Below are 21,543 nucleotides of genomic sequence, written 5' to 3' on the forward strand. Positions count from 1 at the left end.
TCTCAAAACAGTCCCCATTGAACTTTGAATCAGCTTTTGATCTCCATTTTTCATCTTTCATCTCTGTAGCGCCTATGCATTTATCCAGCTGATGTTGCCATCATACACTGTGTGTGTTTGCTTTGTCTACACTAGTGATAAAACTGAAGAAAATCAGTAGAATGTGCAGCCTCATATCTTCATGCGATAACAAAAAGAGCTGATGCATGACTTTATGTGTGGATTGTTGTGTGTGCATAGTGGTTACCAGGGTGGCTGATTTTCAAAGAGCAGCGTGTGTGTGTGTGTGTGTGTGTGTGTGTGTGTGTGTGTGTGTGTGTGTGTGTGTGTGTGTAGCAGGCTGCATTCTCATAACCCCATCTCAGGACATCTCAGTGTGTTGTTAATGCCAATGATTTGGAACAGACTTTAGTGCACCATTTGGGATGGTTAAGTCACTTGCATATGTGTGTGTGTGTGTGTGTGTGTGTGTGTGTGTGTGTGTGTGTGTGTGTGTGTGTGTGTGTGTGTGTGTGTGTGTGTGTGTGTGCGTGTGTGTGTGTGTGTATGTGTGAGAGAGAGAGAGAGAGAGAGAGAGTGTTTAAAGCATAGACTGTAGGTTTAAAGGCAGTAAGGGTGTCAAAGCAGCACAGGAAGTGACCTCAGAAAGGAAGTTGGCGCTGAATTAGAGGAAGTGGTAAGAAGCTGACTTTGATTTGTACTTCCTCTGCTGGTGATTGGAGGAAAGAAGGAAAAAAGAGGAGAGTGAGATTAAAAAAAGGCAGTACCATGGTACGATAAGAAATAAAGACAGGAAGAAGAGAGGGAAGAAAGTTGGAGAGTTGGAAAAACAGTTGAAGAAATAGAAGAGAGCGAGCATTGACAACAACCTGGATACTAATTGTGAAAACTGTGTGAGGTGGATAATGTATGTTATATCAGGATTATTACAGAATAACATGGAGAGAGAAGAGGAAGAGAGGAAGGAGGTGACAGAAGGTGGAAAAGGAGATGTGGTTGGGGTGGTTTCCCATATGCTGTAATCATCTCTGCTTTGGTGAGAAGCATTTCACTCATCCATCTGGGTGTGTGTGTGCCGTTGAATGGATGTGTAATCACACGCAAATAGAAGCGAGACTGTTTTTCCTTTATTGAATTGTAGGGTGCTGCAGGGGTTGTCCTTGGCACTGGATCTGAGTGTGTTTTACTCAAACACACACACACATTTTTGAGTCATTTTTGGATTTATCTCGCACTGTTTTCATTCCTCTTTATAGTTTATCATTCTCTTTCTTATATGCCAGTCTAATCCTGCCCTATTTCAGAATTTTCTCATGGCTTCCTACTTATTCCCACCCTTAAAACATTTTTTATTTTGTTTTTATCTTGGACTCCACCGTCAACTAATACAAAATCAGAATAATCATGACACTAAAGCCCCGCTAGTGGCCCCTAGAGTCTGAAATGTGTATTACGCCCCACAATGTGTTTAACGAAACAAACCATATACTGATGCTATTGCTACTCTGAGGTTTGTCCTAAGGTGAACACTTGATAAAAATGCTTGAATTAACACGCTTATTTCCTTGGGAGCATGAATGTGATAAGCACAATCTGCCATTTAGATTATGACATATGTGGGCATTTGACTAGTGGCACAAGAGGAAAGCCTACTGAGTCTCCAAAATGGAAAGGGCCCATATTCTGGGGAGCATGAATTAACTAATTTCATCAACATTTGTCCATTATATTTTCACATTTTGTGTGAACAAATTGAAATGTTGGCACTACAGGAGAGGTCAGGGGGTACCAAAATATTAGGAATCATCCCTTTGGGAACCATGAATGTTTTTACCAATGACCATCTGAAAGATGTCAAGATAGAATCTTGCTCTATACCAAAGCTTGGACATACAGGTCATGCAACTGGCATCTGGGAACTCTACCAGTTCTTACCACTGCAAACCAGATTGTTTGTGTGTGTGTGTGTGTGTGTGTGTGTGTGTGTGTGTGTGTGTGTGTGTGTGTGTGTGTGTGTGTGTGTGTGTGTGTGTGTGTGTGTGTGTGTGTTTTCCTCTCTAGTGGTATTTTCCCCTTGGAACACTTTCACACAGAGAGTTCCTCCCATGTGGCAGCAGCTGGGCACGCAGTGCACAGTTGTTTTTTTCTTTGTGTGTGTATTTAAATGTAGCTATGTATGGGCATAATCATTGGTGCAGATGTGTGCAACTTTTGTGTACTTTTTTGACCCTACTCGTGTATGTCTATATCGTGTTTGCTTACGTGTACAGGATATTTGTGTACCTGGATGTGTGTATTCACTACCTTTTTCAGCATAGGCAGTTAGTGTTCAGGTAAACCCCTTGAGATTAAGATGTAATTTTCAAGGAAGACCTGAGTACATATAAAGAAATACAAGATACTGAAAAAATATGAATATATATCTGGATCTAAAAACATGATTCAAAACAGAACACAAAATACTATCGTGAATAAATGATAATTATATGTATAGTCTGAGCTGATTTTCACTTCTCTCTCATCCATACTACAGGACTCTGACATGATGTTCCAACCTGAGTCAGATCAGATGTCACCAGTTGAACCCAAGGTGAGAGAACACACACACACACACACACACACACACACACACACACACACACACACACACACACACACACACACACAGACACACCCACCCACACACACACACACACACACACACACACACACACACACACACACACACACACATTGTATGTCATTTATCAACAAATTATGATACAGTATTTCAAAACCCTTATATACTAATATGATGCATATATTTACTGTCAAAATGACCTTTCCACTCTGACTTGATGCTTGTAGTCTCCACCTCTGGACCTGATTGACACAGGGAAGGGGCTGAAGGTCCAGACAGCCACGCCTCATCTGGTGAGCCTGGGCAGCGGGAGGCTCAGTGTAGCAATCACCTTGCTGCCACTAAAAGAAGGTAAGACACACACACACACACACACACACACACACACACACACACACACACACACACACACACACACAAACACACACAGAGCATATAAGCACACACACACTACATGGGTTAGGATTACCAGGTCATACATCTTCTCTCTTCCCAATGCCCAGGATCATGGAGTTTTTAAATGAATTTAATTTGTCACAAGTCATGTCAAGCTGTCCACACCTTTCCTGTCCCCTCCCTTCCCCCTTGTCCCTCCCTCTTTGCTTTGTTTCCCTGCCTTTTCCCGCTTCACTTCTCCCCTCTTTTTGCCCACCCATCGCTTAATATCCATGGTTACCGGAGAAGTGTGTGTGGGGGGGCTACAGTAGGGGAAAGTGATACTCTATGCTGGCTTGCAATAAAGTCAAGACAAGGAGCCAGCACTACTTCCTCCCACAGGGCTCCCTTGGACTGAAGAAAACACATATTTAAACAAATTACTACATCCATATCCCTGGTTATTTATTGTCATTGTCATTGGGGATGAAAATTACCTAGTGTGCAAACTGAACCCACATTTAACCATACAAAAATGAAGAAAACACTGCGCTAACAGACTGAACCCATACAGCTATAAAACAGAGATGACTCACACGACATGGTCTCTTGACAGTGTCTACTACAACAGAGAGAAAGCACCCATTAAACTGAAAAACTGAAATTCACACTGTTCCTTAGAGAAGTTGTATTCAAATAAGTTCAAGCTGTTTTTCATTTAACAAATTGCATATCGCTAATATTGGCACACATGATGCACATACACAGGATAGTTAGGATGACAAAATGGTGGTCAATTTATAGTAATTTATAGTTAATATATATCAACAGCCGTCCACAGGTGTCTTGCACTCCTTTTCCCTCAATCACGCTCTTTCACACACACACACACACACACACACACACACACACACACACACACACACACACACACACACACACACACACACACACACACACATCAGATTAAGAAAGCCACAGGGGCCATAGCTTAATTATTGTTTCAGTTAGTTGGCCTAACACATGATAGCAAAGAGATGGGGGCAAAGACAGGGATAGAGATAATGTAGCGATAGAGATCTACATGATAAAGTGAGAGACGTGTGTACAACTGATTAGAATTCCATAGCCTGCAGACAGTAGATGGAATACTACATAATACAAACTGAGTGACATTACATTATCCTCATTCAAATGTAGTGAGTATTTGTCCTTAGATAACACTGGTGCCTCTCACATACACTTGTAGAGTTAACATGTCTTGTGCGGATCACAAAGCTCTCATTATATTCCTAATGCAGAGAGACAGACACTTGTTTGTTTTGCCTCCTCTCAGCTATGAGAACAGTGCAGTGACAAAAGTGGATGGATTTATTCACTTTTCAAATGAGGCTGCAGTCCGTATGACAAATGATTAACTGTAGTAAGCCATTCATCCACATATACTGTATAAAATAGATCCACAGTAATGCAGATACACTGGTTGGTTTCTCCTTTAACGTTAAGTGTGCCACTTTGGAACAAAATGTTTTACAGTATTACACAGTGGATGGAATTAAAATGATAGGTAAACCTTTGAAAAATAAGACCAAAGGCTGATTGTGATGCTAAAGTCAGTATTGGGACATTTTACGTAATGTTTCTTGCATAACCTCTACAACATTGCCACACATTTTCCAGCTTGGTGTACGCCCCCTTTTATTTCAGTGAGGAATGCCAACAATGTGAACAAGCTATTTTAGGAGAACTGCGGGTCTATTTTTCTCCAAAATGTGTCCAATGAAGAAGAATGAAATTAATAATACAGTATCACAGACCACCCATATGGTTAAAAAAGACATATGCATTTTTGCATTAGTTTAAATTAAATTAAAAAAAAATTAAATATGTTGTCCATGGTTTCCACAGATATATATATATATATATATATATATATATATATATATATCATTACATATTGTTTTATTTTCCTGATGTTTATGCATATTGCTTGATGTTCCAGGGGTGACCCGCATAGGCCGAGAAGATGCTCCATTTCCTCAAGATATCACTATCCAAGGTCCCGGCATCGAGGCAGAGCACTGTGTCATCATTAATGAAGGTTGATGTCAGTTCACTTTCTACAAAATGAATTCATAATATTGGCAGGCCTCTGAATTAACACAGTTCTCTTATCTTTTCAGGACTGGAAAGTACTGTATGTAATAGAATTTGCATCTTTACATTGCTAAGTGTGCAAGGGCCAATGGCGCCTCCTTTAACCAACCAGGCTTTTAATTAGCTTAGTTTAGTGTATAATCTTAAAATGTTACTTTTGTTATTAGTGCACCTACTGAAAACAAATCTGCCAATAAAGTGAGATGACAAAATTTTAAAAACATTTTGTCAAACTTGTAATGAGATGATCTGCTTACAGTAATACCATCTCAGTAAATAATAAACACAAAAACTGACCTAATAACCTAATAACACTGGCACAATCTTTAATTTGTTTAAAAAAGAATATTTTTTTGTTAAGTTGAATATCTTTCAGTACATCGTCAGTGTATTGTGTGAATGAAAGAAAATTATCTTTGAAGAGACAGGGAGAGGCAGAGTGATGGATTACACTCTTGATGTTTTTTTGTTCCTTTGTGATACATCTTGTATAATTACTACGCTAAGCATGTGGGCAAAAGCCTCGTAGTGACGATATAAATAGAATGCCTTTTTGTGTATGTTATAATTAAAATTGGTAGTGTAGTTAGGAGTCATCTTTCAACAGGGAAAGTGCTTTTGAGTAAATGATGATGTAGCAATTTGCAGTTGCTTTACTTTGGACTGAAGGTATGTATTACTGAACCCCTATGTTCTCATCATTACCTATAACACAGGAGGGGTGGTGACCCTGGACCCCTGTGGTCACCTCTGCAGTCTGGATGGAGTGCAGGTCACTGTGCCCACACCACTCACACAGGGTAAGATACACACACACTCACACTCACACTCACACACACACACACACACACACACACACACACACACACACACACACACACACACACACACACATACACACACACACACGGTATAGCTCAGTTTACTTTCAGAGAAGGCCCATACCCTCTACTGTCCATTGGTTTCACTTGCAAGCTTTGATATATTGCCACCTACTGGTCAATAAAATAGTAGTTGGGATGTTTAAGTCGTGTGTGTGTGTGTGTGTGTGTGTGTGTGTGTGTGTGTGTGTGTGTGTGTGTGTGTGTGTGTGTGTGTGTGTGTGTGTGCGTGTGTGTGAAAGAGAGAGAGTGGTTAGTTTGTGGTTTGGTTAACTTGCATTCCTTTCGGTTTATGTATGAGTCATATGGGCACAGTTAACATTGTGCTGATGTTATGCATGGAACAACATGGTGTATAGTTTGTGTGTGTTTTTTTTTCACATAAACGTATCTGTACCTATGTATGTGTGTGTGTGAGCATTCCCACGATGTTTGTGTATGTTTTTTGAATGATGTCGTGCATGTGTGTGTACCTCTGGTTTGGTTTAATTCATTGTGGTTTGGAACAGCTAGCTGCTACAGTGAGTCACAGCTTCCAGCAACTGCAGACCATATACTGCACATCGAATTGTGTTATAGGAGACTGCATTAAACTTGCAGAGACAGAGAATCCTCCCAAATTCTAATGCATTTTTCTTCTTATCTTTCTGTCCACCCCTGCCCACATGTCTGTTTTTTGTCTGCAAGTTTCTTGAACTGTTTATCTCTCGTCTGCCCTCTCTCTTCTCCTAAATTCCCCTTTTTTTCTGGATTTACTCACTTGCAGAGCTCTCCATTTTTCACTGTTTTTGCCCTATCTTGTCCCTCTCCATGAATCCATCCTTTCTGTGTACCCTTTTCTCTTTTCCATTGTGTCCTGTGTGGCCTGGCCATTTTAAGTTAAATATTGACAGCCCTATTTATCTTCCAGCTGTGCCTGGCTGATTCAAATATTGACATCATCTTAGTGTGTTTACACACACTAGGCCAGGACATTGTAAAGTTGCAGGGGTGGAGAAGAAGACTGAAAGATATAAAAGGGGTTAAAAAAAAGTCAAAAGGGCATGGTTTGGAAAATTATTGCAGGAGAGAGAACATCTTTCAGGAATATCCACTGGCCTCAGATGCTCTGGGTTGAGTTAGTCTAACCACACACAGGCACATGCACACTAGAGCAGTCTGGAGATGATTAGCTATGTTTAGGAAGTGATCTGTTCTGTATTTGGGACTTCGGAGCTTGACCTGGAATCACATCAGCTTCACTCGTGTAACTCAGTGGAACAGCTGGAAGTCACTTGTTGAATAGCAATAGGTTCATACAGCATAACAACAACTTTCCAATGATGACAATGGAAATCACTGTGTGGCAATAACAACAGTGACAAGCAGTATAACTGCAGGCTTTCTTCTTTCTAATGCACAAAACTATTAATGGGATAATATCTATTCCTGCATTTCAGTTTACATTTAAATGGAGTTTGGGCATAAAACTCAAGCTCCCAGTATTCAAACCGGTCTAAAGCAAATGCAAATCTATCTGCTGAACAAAACAAAGCTGCTCTAATAACCACTAGCTCTCTCTCTCTCTCTCTCTCTCTCTCTCTCTCTCTCTCTCTCTCTCTCTCTCTGTCTCACATACACACAATCTGCCCAATAAAAGACAGAGTACTCAATGGGTTCATGTTGTGTTGAAAATGCTTGCAGATAAGTGAGATTACAAAGCATCTAAAAAGAAACAAAAAACAGTTGGAGAGACATTTGACTCAGGCTGGGAAGCAAAGTAAAAAGAGTGTTTCTTATTTGCTTAACTTCCTCCCAGTATCTTTTTTCTGTAGCCAGTCAGTTTGTCTGGCATAGGCCTACCCTCAAATCTCTTCTCTGCCCTTTTTCTACTGTTGCTTTGTCTCAGAAGTTAAATGTATGACTTCTTAAATTAATTAGTTTGTAATTATAATAGAAGCCAGCCACCAGTTTATCAAGGTTTTTAAATCAGTATCTATAGTCCAGCTATTTGGGGTTACACTGGTCCAAGGTATTTCAAAGAAATGAGAAAGAAAATAGGTAGGTAGACAAAGAGAAACTGAGGGGGCGTCGACCAAATACCTCACTGTCTGATAGCCTTTGAACCTACCAAATACAGATAGGGGTGATGGCGTATTACTCTGTTAGTTTACATATAGTTTTAAATAATTACACTTGTGTTTTCTTTTCTTTTAATTGTCGTTTTGTTGTCATATACTTTGACTAGTGATATTGGATTTCTCGACAGTATTTTAAATCATTTGCTCTCGTAAATCTTGAGCCTTCTACCCCTTTTCACAAAAAGTTGGTACAGTCCTGGACTCAGACTCGTGGACGGTAAACCAGTAAACTTTCTTCCACACGGAGTCAAGACCGGTGAGGAAGCGTCTCATGTCTGAGGAGGGAAGCAAACAACAACACAGGGACCGGGCAGGAGTGTAGATAAATATTTTATAAGTTTTGCTTTACATTTCTAGAAGAAGTTATTTTGAGGTCTTGTCATGATAATTTGTTAGACGTTAAAAGGGTAAAAGTAGTTGTTCTTGTCGTGATACGTGCTCACTGAATGGGACTCAAAAGGTTTGTAAAGGACTTTTATTATGCTAACGTTACGTTAACTCTTCTAACAAAAGTACGTTACATTTACCCAGTCACTGTTTTGGCGCAGTTTAACTTTTTGAGCTACTTCATACTTAGGCCTATAGGCTACCTTATTATTTTCCTGAATGAAATCATTAGTGTATTGTACTTACGACGCTAAACACGTTAACGTTACAGCAGTAAGTTAGCATCTATCTATCTATCTATCTATGAGGTGAGTGTGTTTGATAAGCGCTCTCTCTCTCTCTCTCTCTCTCTCTCTCTCTCTCTCTCTCTCACTGATGCTAAGGATGGCTGATTCACATTCACAACAGTATTACTTACTTATGTGTTTTATGAACACACTGTTTTGAAACCAGACTCACATGCTCTTTAAATAGGTTGGGCAATGTTATTCCCCTCAATCGATACATTAGATTATGAAGCTTTGTGTTATGACACTTAAATGATGAGTATTAAGAGCATTTGTTCATTGGCTGATATTATTGATTTTCCTTTTAAAAATCAAAATTAATTCTATTAGCTGCTATGGAAGCCATCACAACTAAATCCCATCGGTCCCCATAGATCAATGGACATGCTAATGCACTAAACTGAACTGATTTCTATTTGTTTTTATTTGTAACTTCAGGCTCCTTTTTAACCTAGCCTCTTTTTTTTGTTAAATGGCATACATGTAAAGTACAGCTTCACATGGCTTAGTGTTTAAGGAGTGGAGGTGTGAATCAGTGCTGCTTCTCAATGCAATCCAAGTTACTGAGTGGTAGAAGTCGAATTTCTTATCTGAAGCCAACTTTTGGAGGCGTTCCATTACAACGAATCAGTGCTGCTACTCAATGCAATCAAAGCCACCAAGTGGTGAAAGTCAAATTTCTTTTTTGCAGCCAACTTTTGGAGTCATTCCATTACAACCTGTTGGGTGTAGCATATTGTCTCCATCTTTTGATGGAAATTACATTGGTGTGCATGCCTTAGGGTCATGAATAAGCTGGCAAGTTCACAGACTGGTGTGAGTGCACGTGAAGACAACTAGCCTATGGCTGTGAGGACAGGCTCAGTAGTCAGGATACCTGACACCTGAAAACAAAACCTGCTTCATTGTCCTGGATGTTATTGTGTTCACAAGTCTTTCTTCTGCCTGCCTCAAGCAATTTCTTTTTCGATTAGTTTTTACTTACATTCTAAACTAGATGAAAAAGAAATAAATCATTTGTTATCCGTTTGCATGGTGTTTGTGTTTACCCTTCTTTTCTTTCTGATAGATTAGATGTTGTTTATAGTAGTGTATACCTGTGGTTGTCCTCAGGCCTGCAACCTTCGCTTGAGAGAAATAGAGTGAGCCAATGGATTGATGCTTTGTGGATGAGATTTGAGAAAGAGTAGAGAGAAGATATCGTGTGTGTGTGTGTGTGTGTGTGTGTGTGTGACTGATCTAATCTACACCTACTCCCCAGTCTGTGTTTTTATGATGTTACTGCTGGACCCTTGTCCCCCAGAGAGCATTCATTTGTGGTTTTGAGGCCAATTTACACTCCCACTGGGACCTTGTGTTTATGCATCTTTTCATGAATGAGTAAATTCAGCTTTAGTCCAGTACCATGTCGATTTAAGGGATCATTACAACATTTTGAAGGCAACCAGTTTTTCAAATAATATGCATTTTGATAAAAAAAATCAAACTGGGGATCTAAACTATGTTCAGAGGTTTTCAGACAATTGTGCGTAATTACTTTGCATTTCAAACCTAACCAATTAGCAGGTAAGTGAGTTTCATCCAAGCATATGTTCGACATGGGATCTTTGTCATCATTGGTTTATTTTTCATTCTAACTTAATGGTCTCAATTTGGCAATTCCTCCACTTATGTTAACCAAATAGAGAAACAGTTTTGAGTTTCCTCTTCCATAACATTGTGGTGAGAGTGTAGTTTGGTTCACTCAGATCTACATGGAAACTAAAAATTGGCTCCAGGCGTGATACAGCTCCTACATCTGTGTCCTCAAAGACTCTGAGGTCTGACTTTGTAGATCGCAAACTTTAAATTATCCTATAAATGTATATACAGACTAATTTCCAGTTTTGTTGTCGTTGGAGAGGGACTGTCCATATGTGTGTGTTGGAGGGCGCATTTGACGTGGGAGGCAAACTCAATTTACTGGTAAACATGTGAATGAGATTAAACATGTTTATTGTGGATGGTATGTCTTATATGTGTGTGTAGTTAGAGGGAGGTGGGCATGTGTTTTTGTGGGTCAGCAGACTTAAATTTAGTTGTGAGCAAGCAGTTAAGATTTTTGATTGGATGTGGCAGACTCCCTGCGTTCCTTTTATCACCGATGGATTTTAGGAATAAGGGTTTGGAAAAGGTTAGGTTTTTTAATAATCCAGGTGCGTGTGTGTGTGTGTCTGAAAGAGTGAGAGGAGATATACAAGTTGAATCATCAGGTTTTATATTTTAAAATCCTTTGAATTTCTCCATCCTCCTTTCTTTTTCTCTGTCACAAACACACACACTGCTAGTATTTGTTCATGCTGAAGGAGGAGAGGATTAGCTAGTGGTTTTGTGTTAGCTAAGAAGTACTGAGAGGAAATTAGATAGACAGGAGGGGTAGGGGCTGTGAACAAATCAGGGTGACACACTTTACCCTCCACTTTAAAGGTAGCACATGGCGAGGCTATTGAGGGTATAGGAAATTAGATTTTTACAAGGACTGACTGCTGGCAGTGTGTGTGTGTGTGTGTGTGTGTGTGTGTGTGCACATGCACGTGTGTTTGCTGTTCTGCTATATACTGAGAGTTAATGTGAGTCATTAGGCAGACACTGTTACAAGACATGTTCCTACACACACAAAGATGCACAGAGCATGCACAACATTTTGAACACTTAAACACACACATTACTCATGTCTAGCAACGAGAAACACATTATTAGATCATGCTCACACACTGTGTGTGTGTGTGTGTGTGTGTGTGTGTGTTTTCTCTTCTTTTACACACAAGACACACATCTTTTGATCTCTTTATCAAGATGCCACTGCTTCACAGTTTGCGCCCGAACCTGCACGATTGTGTTTACATGAGTATGTATTTGAGACGTTCACAGTCCAGCTGTGTAGACTAAACATTTCTTACACTGTTTTTATGTGTGTGGTGTTAGCTCCATCTCACCACAGTGCACTCAGGTCCCCCCCTGTGCTGAGAAATTACAGCTTTGAAGGCAAAGAATCTGCTCTCTAGGCACTCTTAACGCAGTATCTAGACAGACATGACCTCTTTAAGCAACACCTTAAACACCTTTAGTGGAGATGTTGGTGAAACTGTACATTACGTTGAGAATGAGAAAGAACAGGGCAAAAGAGAGATGAAAATGAGAGAAGGGAAAAGAAAGAAAAACATTTTTCCATTCAGTCTTTTTCCATTCGCCCTCTCGCTATCCCCCCCTCTTGCCTCAGTGACTTCAGGTCCAAGGAATCTGATGTAACTGTAATGGAGCTATTAAGGAGGTGCTTTTTTAGCCTTTTACACACATGCTAAACATTGTGGGGATTTACTGTAGTGCTTATCTGAATGGGAGCGGGGGGGCAAATAGATTGTATGTGAGAGAAGACAAATGAGAGGGGAACTTTTTTGTTTATTACCCACTCTTGTGATTTTCTCAAATCTCTGCTGCCCTTTTTTTGTATCCGTGTAGTCTTTTCATTTGTTTTCTTTTTGCTGTGTTTTTTTTCACTTTTCCTGCGTCAGATATATGTGTGTGTGTGTGTGTGTGTCAGCACTGCTGTCTCTCTCCCTTCCCTTCCGAGGTATTTGGACAGCTGTGGCTGTCTGTGTGTATTACAGAGGTTGTGACCCTGACATCTTGTTTAATACCTGGCCCTCTCAGGCTAATTGATGGCCAGAGCAAACACTGTGGTCTGGAATGGCTGGCTGTGCACAAGTGGGTGCAAGTGTGTTTCTGGCTGTGAATAAATACTCCAGGCTCATACCAATGTAAAGCTGTACTTATAACTGTCTCTTCATGCATACAGTAGTGTATGATGATGTATACCTAAGGTATATTTCACCGTGGTCTAGTTTTTTGTGTGCTCAGCAAGATTCTGTGTTTCTGATGCTTGTGCCACACTAAAATAAATTCTAAGAATGACATGTTTTTAATTACTTTTTTATCCATGAGTAAGTCTGCACTGTTTTCTTTATACTACACTCTCACTGAATGTAGAGTACTCAACCTCTGTTTCAATAAATATGAGTTGTATCACTAATTTTACCCTGTGTGTCTGGGTTTTTTCTCTTCAGGTTATTCCCTGTGTCTGGGTAAATCCTATTTCTTCCGGTTCAACCATCCTGAGGAGGCAAGCAGAATGAAGAGCATGCTTCCACAAAAGAGCCCTGTGTCAGCTTTAGCCTACAACACAGGTACACACACACACACACACACACACACACACACACACACACACACACACACACACACACACACACACACACACACACACACACACACACACACACACAAAGGATGGCTAAACCCCTTCCCTGACCCACGACCTGCACTTGATCCCTGTTCTTTTTTCTTTGATCCTCCTCTCTGTCTTTGTTCTCCCACATCAGCAATTCATCTTCCACCTCCCTCCTTTTTTTGTCATCTCTTCCATCTATTTTTTTCTGCTTTTCACCTATTTTCAATCTCCCTGAGTAGTTCTTCATCAGCTTGTTCTCTTCATGTAACATCTATCCCCACGGACATCTTTGCTCCTGTGCCCTGACCGGGGTCTAAGGGTAAAGTCACAGGTAGTCCCGACGCAGAGAGGTGTGTGAGATTGGGATGTTAGTTTTGAGTATGTGTGTTTGAAAGACTGAAGGGTAGGGTGGGGGCAGGTATTTATTTCAGCCCTCGCATATATCTTTCCTAAACATACACTCTCACTGTCACACACACATGCTTAAACTTAAATTCAAAGCATACTGGAATGTTATTGTCATCTGCTAATACAGCTGGACTCTGCTGTCTCCTTAGTGATTGATTGGGCTTTGAGCAAGGTGTGTGTGTGTGTGTGTGTGTGTGTGTGTGTGTGTGTGTGTGTGTGTGTGTGTGTGTGTGTGTGTGTGTGTGTGTGTGTGTGTGTGTGTGTGTGTGTGTGTGTGTGTGTGTGTGTGTGTGTGTGTGTGTGTGTGTGTGTGTGTGTGTGTGTGTGTACCGTAATCAGTGGTTCCTTGCTCTTTAAACGTCTTGACAAAAGGAATGCACTCCTCTCTTCACTGCTTCTTTGATGTTTTTGTAGAAATGACTTACATCTCTGTCTCTCTCACACACACACACAGTTAGCAAACTTGGCATCCAAAATCTTGACCTTAATCCTCCAAATTGCCAAAACTCACACTCTGACACGTGCACTTAAGTGAAGCAAAACAAGCTGGGCATAGAAGAGAATAGTCACGATAGAAGAGCGTTGATGCACGCCAGGCCACCTGTATAAATCTGCCCATGTATGGACACAAACCGTGTGTGTGCGTGTGTGTGTGTGTGTGTGTGTGTGTGTATTTCTGTTTCTAGATCTTATGATGTCTTTCATTTTCTGCCCCATTTCTCTCGACCATGTAAGGTTTGACATATTTTCACTCAGGCTTATATTCAGCTATGATGTGCGCTTTTAGGAATTCTGTTTCTCTAACAATTGAACTCAACTAAGCAATAGCAGTTGAATATTATCACTTATGTTTAAATGTTTCAACACATATGTACACTTTTGGCATATTGTACATGTGTGGGTTTCTCTCAGGCGGAGCCAGAGTTGTAGGTTGTAGGGAAGCTTTTTTTTTGTGTGTGTGTGTGCGGGCGTGTGTGACAGTTAAACGCTGGGTGGTCTAAGCTTGAACATTATAATAGCTCCTTTTCCACATAAAGCCACAGATGAATTAACTCTGGGCAGGTTTCTCACACATTGCTTTCTCCTACCCTCTTCCTAGTGTTTCACCTGCATTTTTGATGACAGGATAATATTTAGGGAGGTTTTTTTGGAGTTCTGCACAGAAAAGTTGAACTAGTGCTATTAACCAAAAATACTCCTGCCGACCTCAGCGGTATTTTTACCACGTAAAAAATAGTTTTTGTCTTGGTTTGGACTTCCTTCCTGCTAAATCTTACTGATTCAGTTGAGGTTTGGGAGGAGACCCCCTCGCTGCTGAGGCTGCTTTAAATAAAAGGCTTTAGGAAGGGCGGGGGGCTTCTTGAGGGTATTCCAGGATATTTTGTGGTCTTTTTCATTTCCCAAAATCATATTCTAAGCAAGGAACTGAAGCCGTGAGAGTTAAAATGCAGTGCATGCAGTGTGTAAGTTGACTCCTGTTCTGGGTGATTCACTGCCAGTTGCAGATTGTTTGGGTTGGGTTTGTTCTGACATGGGCCCCATCAATGAATAGCTGCAGCTTCAGGTACATACACAACCCCACTCTCTCTTTCTGTCTTCTGCCGCCATTTATGACTCTGTGCCCCTCCCTCTTTTCCATTCTTCTTCCTTCTTCTTTTCCTGTTACTGTTTTTTTTCTCTCAAATTTCCACAAACTGAACATAAAGAAATGTAATCAATCTCTCCATATGTAGGGCTGGGCACCGAACATCGATACCTTTATGGCACCGACTGAAATACAGTCCCTCCAGAAAAACGCCATTATGCGATCGCATAATTCAATGCATAATCAGCCAAAGTCCGCATATTTATGGGGGGGCCGTATTTTTTCAAATACGCCGCACTTTCGCCGCATAAATTGCTGATTTCCGCGCAAAATATGCGGGACTTGCATGATTTCATAATCCCCGCATTTATGTTGCAAAAAAGTCACATATATCTTAGCATAGCAGAAAGTTGAAAAATGTTGCGTTTACTTCACACAAGAGCAGCCATTTTCCCCTGTTGCCATGGGAACGTTATGAAGTGACGTAATTACGCGACGTGAACATCATTGAAAAGCTGCAAACCCCGCGATGAAGCCATGATGAAACCGCAGTTTTTGCAAGTTCCCGCAATTTTTGCAAGTTGCCGCAATTTCATGGCATAAAATTGCATAAATATCCCGCATATTCCATCACATTTTTTAAGAAAACGTGCCGCATAATCAAGGATTTTTGCCCGCAACAATCACAAAAAAACTCTGGAAAGGACTGGAAATACTCCGATCCTATGAGTATCGAAAAATTATTTATCTTTCGGTGCCAAATTTCGGTTCCAAAAGCGTCTGTATTGACAGAGAGCGGAGCTCCAACACACACACACACACACACGCACTCACACGCGCACAGAGGTGCGGACGGAGTAAACTCGAGCAAACAACGTCGGCTCTGCAGTTTTGTTGAAGCCACGGAAATGCCGATAAAGTGGTTTCAAGTGTGGTTACAGTTTTTCAAAACTTCAAGCAGACAGCGTTTGCGGCGATATGATATTAATGGAGAGGCGAAAACGGTCGCGGTGCTGTTGACGTTACACTTTCTCTGAGACAAGCAGGCACAACAGTGGTTTCTGTGCCCTGATGACTGACTGACAGGCTGAGGTTGTAAGGCAAGGCAACTTTATTTCTACAGCACCTTTCAACAACAAGGCAATTCAATTACATTCCTTTGCACTTAAGTTAGTTCTTCATTAGTTCAATGTTGACAACTGGGCAGTCACCAAGTTTAGTGTTAAAGGTTTGTGTCATTATGCAGTTTGACCTAAAAAGTCTTTGTTCTTTACATTCCTTTGCATTTTATTATTTATAATATGTTCATGTTGTGGCAAAAAGGTTTCTCTTTTTTTGTTAATTTTGGCCAAGTTCTGATTGATACCAATCCTAAGTATCTGATTGGCGCACCCCTATCCAAAAGCACAACCAGTTTTATTAATGTTACTCTGAGTGAGCAGTGTTACCAGAATTGTTTTATTTTGATAACTGTTTTGATTCACAATTAAGGTAGAAAAAAAAAAAGTTTTCTGTTTCATGTATTTTTGTTGATGTTGAAATGGATTTTAAAACATATGGTTATATTATATTGTTAAGGAACCGGTATCGAAATTGGCATCGGATCAGAAGATCTAAATATATATCTATATTGCGTATCACAGTCATACTGCTTTTCAGTCCGCCCTCTGGTTTTTCTTTCTCTTTACACGCAATTTCCCTCCATATGCCTCTGTGTTTCCCAATTTGTATCTCCTTGTTTCTCTTACCCATGAATGTTCACCTGTATTTGTGTGTCTACATTTTCCCATATTATCCATTTAATTTATTTTCCATTTGATCTCTCTCCCACCTCCAGACTACCTGAAGTTTAGCAGTGACTATAGCCATGCGGTGGTGGGCGGCAGCAGCAGTTCTAGGGGCATGCGATCAGCCTCCGAGCTCCAGGACTTGATGGACACCCTGCAACGCAAGAAGATTGCCCTGGAGAACAGCCTGAGAGCCAATGGGAATGCAAACCCCTCCTACTTCAGCGTGACACAGGTCAGCCATCATTTAGCTCTGCTTTTTACATCATGCTCTTGCAGGGACTATAGAATCCGTAAGGTTAGCCTGGATAGGGTAAACATGGCTAACCAGGGCTTACTCATTGTCCTGGGAATGGGATATACACTACAGCGTTCAACCGGCGACACAAGATTTATTCATTACTCTTGTTTCTGTCACAAAGCTTTAGGGAGACTAGAGGTCTGCTTATATTCTAAAGCCTCACCATTATCTTCTCTTCATCAACCTCTGTCATATTTTATATGCATTATACTGGATATATATATAGTATTTCCAATTTTAATATTATTTTCCATTCTATCTCTCAGTCTCCTCCCACCACACCTATCACAAGTCCTGCTACATCCTCATCAGCCTATCAGGACCAGGCAAGGCGTTTCTATGGCTCAGATCGTGCGCCATTGTCTTTGAAATCTGGACGACGATCCGACCCTTCTTCTTCAGTCAGTCGCAACAAAGACAAATTCGGCATTGGCGATAGCCGGCGGGGACACAACCTGGGCTCAACTTCTTTACTGTCCACATGGAATGGCGGAGGCTCCTCCGTTTCTGTTGATGGTAGCAATAACTTACTCCTCTCTCTTCCTCCTCCCTCCTCCTCATCTCGCACTCCATCAACAGGAGGTGCAGCCAGCATGCCATCAAGCCCTCGTCTTGGCCGCCGTAGCAATGGCAACCAAGAGCCATCGCCCAGCAATAGAACCAGGAAATACTCAGCAGGTTCGCTAAGTGGGATGATGGGAGGAGGGCACAGTCTCTCGCTGCCACGCCTCTGCCCCTCCCAATCTCCCCATGAAAACAACAACGGAGTCCTGACGTTGTCAACACTGCCACCACGGCGATCCGATGTTGCTGGCAGTTACAAATTTAGCCCCAACAGCCAGAATGCCAGCCCTGACCTCAACTACAACTCTAGTAACTCCAGCCAGTTTCCCTTCAACAGGAATCAAATGCAGACCAAAAAACAGGGAGAAAGTGTTGTGTCTATCTCCCTTTCCTCCCCTAAGATTTTGCCCTCTGCTACCCCCTCTACCTCTTCCACAGCCGCCCCACCTGATGTGACCATCCCATCCAGGACGGGGGGCTCCTCTTCTCCTCGTGTGGCCAAAAAACTCAGCCTGACCTCCACTAGCTCTGTGGGCTCCATCAGCTCCACGAGCTCCAGCCCTCCAGAGTTGCAACGGTCTTTGGGGGAGAGGGAGAGGCGAGGGGTAGCCGCTGGTGCCCTGGGACTTGGACTTGGAGAGAGGAGGTCTTCATTTGGGAAGGCAGGGCTGGAACCTGGGATGGGGCTGGGCGAGAGGAGGCAGTCATTTGGAAAGGCAGGAGTGACCCCACCTGGAGGTTTCAGGGAAAGAAGGGGGAGTATCAGCTCACTGAGTGGGAAGGAGGAATTGACCGACTACCACCAGCACCAAAAAGAGGAAAGACTCCGTGAGCAGGAGGTGGAGAGACTGGTGAGTTTGAGTGTGTTTGCACATGTGGCCATCATCTGCATGTTGTCATTCAGGACAAATGATACTGTAAAGATATGTAGATATCACCTGTAATAACAGACCACATCTAGTATAATGTACAAGTTATGCTTACAGACAGACTGTTGACAAGGAAACAGTTTGTTGCTGTTAAGGTTACTGAAAAACGTTTACATTTTCAGTGAACTATTGCTGTTGTTTTGCATACACACACAAAGACACACAAAAATGGAGTGAGTTTAGGAATGCATCTCTCACACTAACCTCGTCCTTGTCCCCTCAAACATACTCTCCCAGGGATCTTAACACACACGCACACAAACACACAGTAAGGTTCACCACTCCACAGATGCCCCTGGCAGGTAGCCCATACTAACAGGACTATTCTTAACCCTGTGCTTGAATTCAAGTGTGTGTGTGTGTGTGTGTGTGTGTGTGTGTGTGTGTGTGTGTGTGTGTGTGTGTGTGTGTGTGTGTGTGTGTGTGTGTGTGTGTGTGTGTGTGTGTGTGTGTGTGTGTGTGTGTGTGTGTGTGTGTGTGTGTGTACACGTGTATGCGCGGTGCGTGTTTATGTCAGTCATCTGGAGGCTGCCCACTGTGGTTCGGACCACTGAAAAGCCAAAGAACACATCAGTCAGATGTGGCTTAAAGAAACCAAGAAGATTAGAGAGTGGAGTTGTAGGGTAGCAGGTGGATAAACACACAGATGCTCAGCATATAATGGCAACTGGACTCCTAATCTCACTATCCCTCCCTCTTTAAATGTCTCTCTCCTTCACACAGCCATATGCTGCTGAGTGTACTGGTGTTTCTTAAACTGTGGGAAATAGTTCTCTGGATGCTGTATAGAACAAACTGTGTTTCACAAGCTTTACAATGGCTTTTGGTCAGCCTCCAGATATTTTTCTTCATAGTTACTGTATATTTGCAAGATATACTGTAGTGTACCTGCCTCTCCTGCTCTGATCAGAGAGCCAATTTGCACTTTGCCCAATATCAAGATGGAACATATATTTCAGCCCAGCAGTTTTCTATATGATGGGGTTTGATTTACAACCATTTTTATTTTAGTTTGTGCCCTGATGTAAAAAAAAAAACTCCTGTTAGACACATTAAATATGCATTCAAAATTGCTTGATTAAAAAGTGACTTGAGTGTGACGTTTAAGATTATTTTTTACATATGTTTTGAAAAAATAGCTCTAAATAATCAATGTGCGCTGTGTATTGTAAGAAAGCCACAAGAAAGTGTCTCCAAGTTAAAGGCTCAAGCTCAGAATATCATTGTCTTAACCTTGTCTTCCCTCTAGTGGCAGGACAGGAAAATTGCATTCTTTCTTTGCTGAGATGTTATTAGGTTGTGTGCATAAAAAGCTATTTGGGATGTTAAAAAGTAACTCTCTCTCTTTTTGTGAATGTACCCGAGTCAAACTTTAGTTTAAAAGCATAATTAGGACGGAAGCGCCACTTTTAAGATTTACCGTATCTTCGTTTTTTTGGTCTTTTGAATGGGAGTCCTAGGGGCACTTCTATGATAGCATCAAAATCAACATTTTTAAAACACTAAGCAGGCGCAACACAACATGAAACTTTGCTCAAAGTATCACCAGGGGCTCTACACATGAACTCGAGCATTGAGAACATTGTTTGTGTGTACAGAGTTTACTAAAAAAAGGTTTTGAACGACTTAACTTTAGCAGTTGTTTCCGGGTTGTTGTAAATCTTAAAAGTGGCGCTTCCATTCTAATTATGCTTTTAAACTAAAGTTTGACTCGGGTACATTCACAAAAACACCCTAGGTTGCATTTTGGCGAGAGTTACCCTATAAGGTGCAACAAAATTGGGCTACCTATTGTCATTTAGGATATACAGCTTAGATGCATTTGGTAAGGTTTGTTTATGTTTTGGTTATCATATTCCATCAGTCCATATGAACAAGTCTCTCTCTCTGTCTGTCTCTAGTTGACAGCTGATTACTATAAGGGCTCCACAGAGGCTTTTGTCCATTAGAATAGAACAAGGTGACAAACTGACACAGTCTTGCTTTGCCTCAGCTCCTGGTTCACATTACTCACTATAAAAGGGGTGTGCACGTTTATTTATATGCATTCACACACATATATACAAAAGATTATCTTAAATTAAAAAAAGATTAGTGTATGTGTAGTGCTATAATGCTTTTTCTAAATAGGATGTCTTTCTTCTGGCTTTCTAATCAGGCATATGACTCATGTCTCAAGTCTCAAGACTTTCATAGTCCAAACTTCACATGGTTCAGATTGCTTCCTAGAGTACAGTACATTTCCCTGGAAAGTGTCTTGTTTATTTAGTGGCAGTACACACAGGCACATTCCTGCGTTTGGAGTCATGGCCTGTTCTCGTACAGACTTCTGACCATAGTTGACAGCTGTCCACCTTTTCATTAGCTTACTCTCCCTCGCTCTCGCTCTCTCTCACACTCACACACCTCTGTCCTATGTTCTTTTTTTTCTTACCTCCCTCTTTCCATCTCTAATATCACTTACACATACGTCTCCCTCCAGAGAAGCTGCTGCCAAGCTTATGAGGGGGTATTTTGACTCTGCAGCCTCCATAGCTCTCTATATATCTGTGTTCAGGCAGAAACTCTTGCTCCAGGGAGAGGAAATATTCTTTCTAGACGATACAAATGATATACTAAACTAGAGTAAATTATAAACAAAAGAGGATGGTATATTTGGGATTAATCGAGGACATTTTAACTAGAGGAATTCACTTCTGCGATGCTTCCCCAGGTAACTTGAGCATTGGAAACTTGATTTTATGATGGAAAGAAATAATATCAGCCGAGCTGTTGGGACTCTTTCTCACTAATATGGAACAGAACTGTGCATGACTGCTCTGTTTGATATATCTCACCTTGTAGCATTGTAATTTATTCAGTGCGCTCATCCAGC

At 41.2% G+C, this 21,543-nt stretch overlaps 1 protein-coding gene across 5 annotated transcripts in view; it reads left to right on the forward strand.

Annotated features, from left to right (window-relative positions):
* phldb2b (pleckstrin homology-like domain, family B, member 2b) overlaps window positions 1-21,543 on the forward strand; it is a 44,195-nt gene that overhangs the window by 5,483 nt on the left and 17,169 nt on the right. For 3 of the 5 annotated variants that reach the window (XM_078280117.1, XM_078280119.1, XM_078280118.1), the window contains exons 2-8: window positions 2,534-2,590; window positions 2,848-2,971; window positions 4,998-5,096; window positions 5,869-5,952; window positions 12,931-13,050; window positions 16,925-17,109; window positions 17,442-18,590. In XM_078280117.1, coding sequence (XP_078136243.1) covers window positions 2,534-2,590; window positions 2,848-2,971; window positions 4,998-5,096; window positions 5,869-5,952; window positions 12,931-13,050; window positions 16,925-17,109; window positions 17,442-18,590 — 1,818 coding nt within the window. Of the gene's footprint in view, window positions 1-2,533; window positions 2,591-2,847; window positions 2,972-4,997; window positions 5,103-5,868; window positions 5,953-8,403; window positions 8,614-12,930; window positions 13,051-16,924; window positions 17,110-17,441; window positions 18,591-21,543 lie in introns of those variants that run through there. The other 2 variants (XM_078280120.1, XM_078280121.1) reach the window with 2 other exon arrangements.

This window comes from Sander vitreus, chromosome 22, assembly GCF_031162955.1.
Source record: "Sander vitreus isolate 19-12246 chromosome 22, sanVit1, whole genome shotgun sequence".
NCBI classification, from domain to species: Eukaryota; Metazoa; Chordata; class Actinopteri; order Perciformes; family Percidae; genus Sander; species Sander vitreus.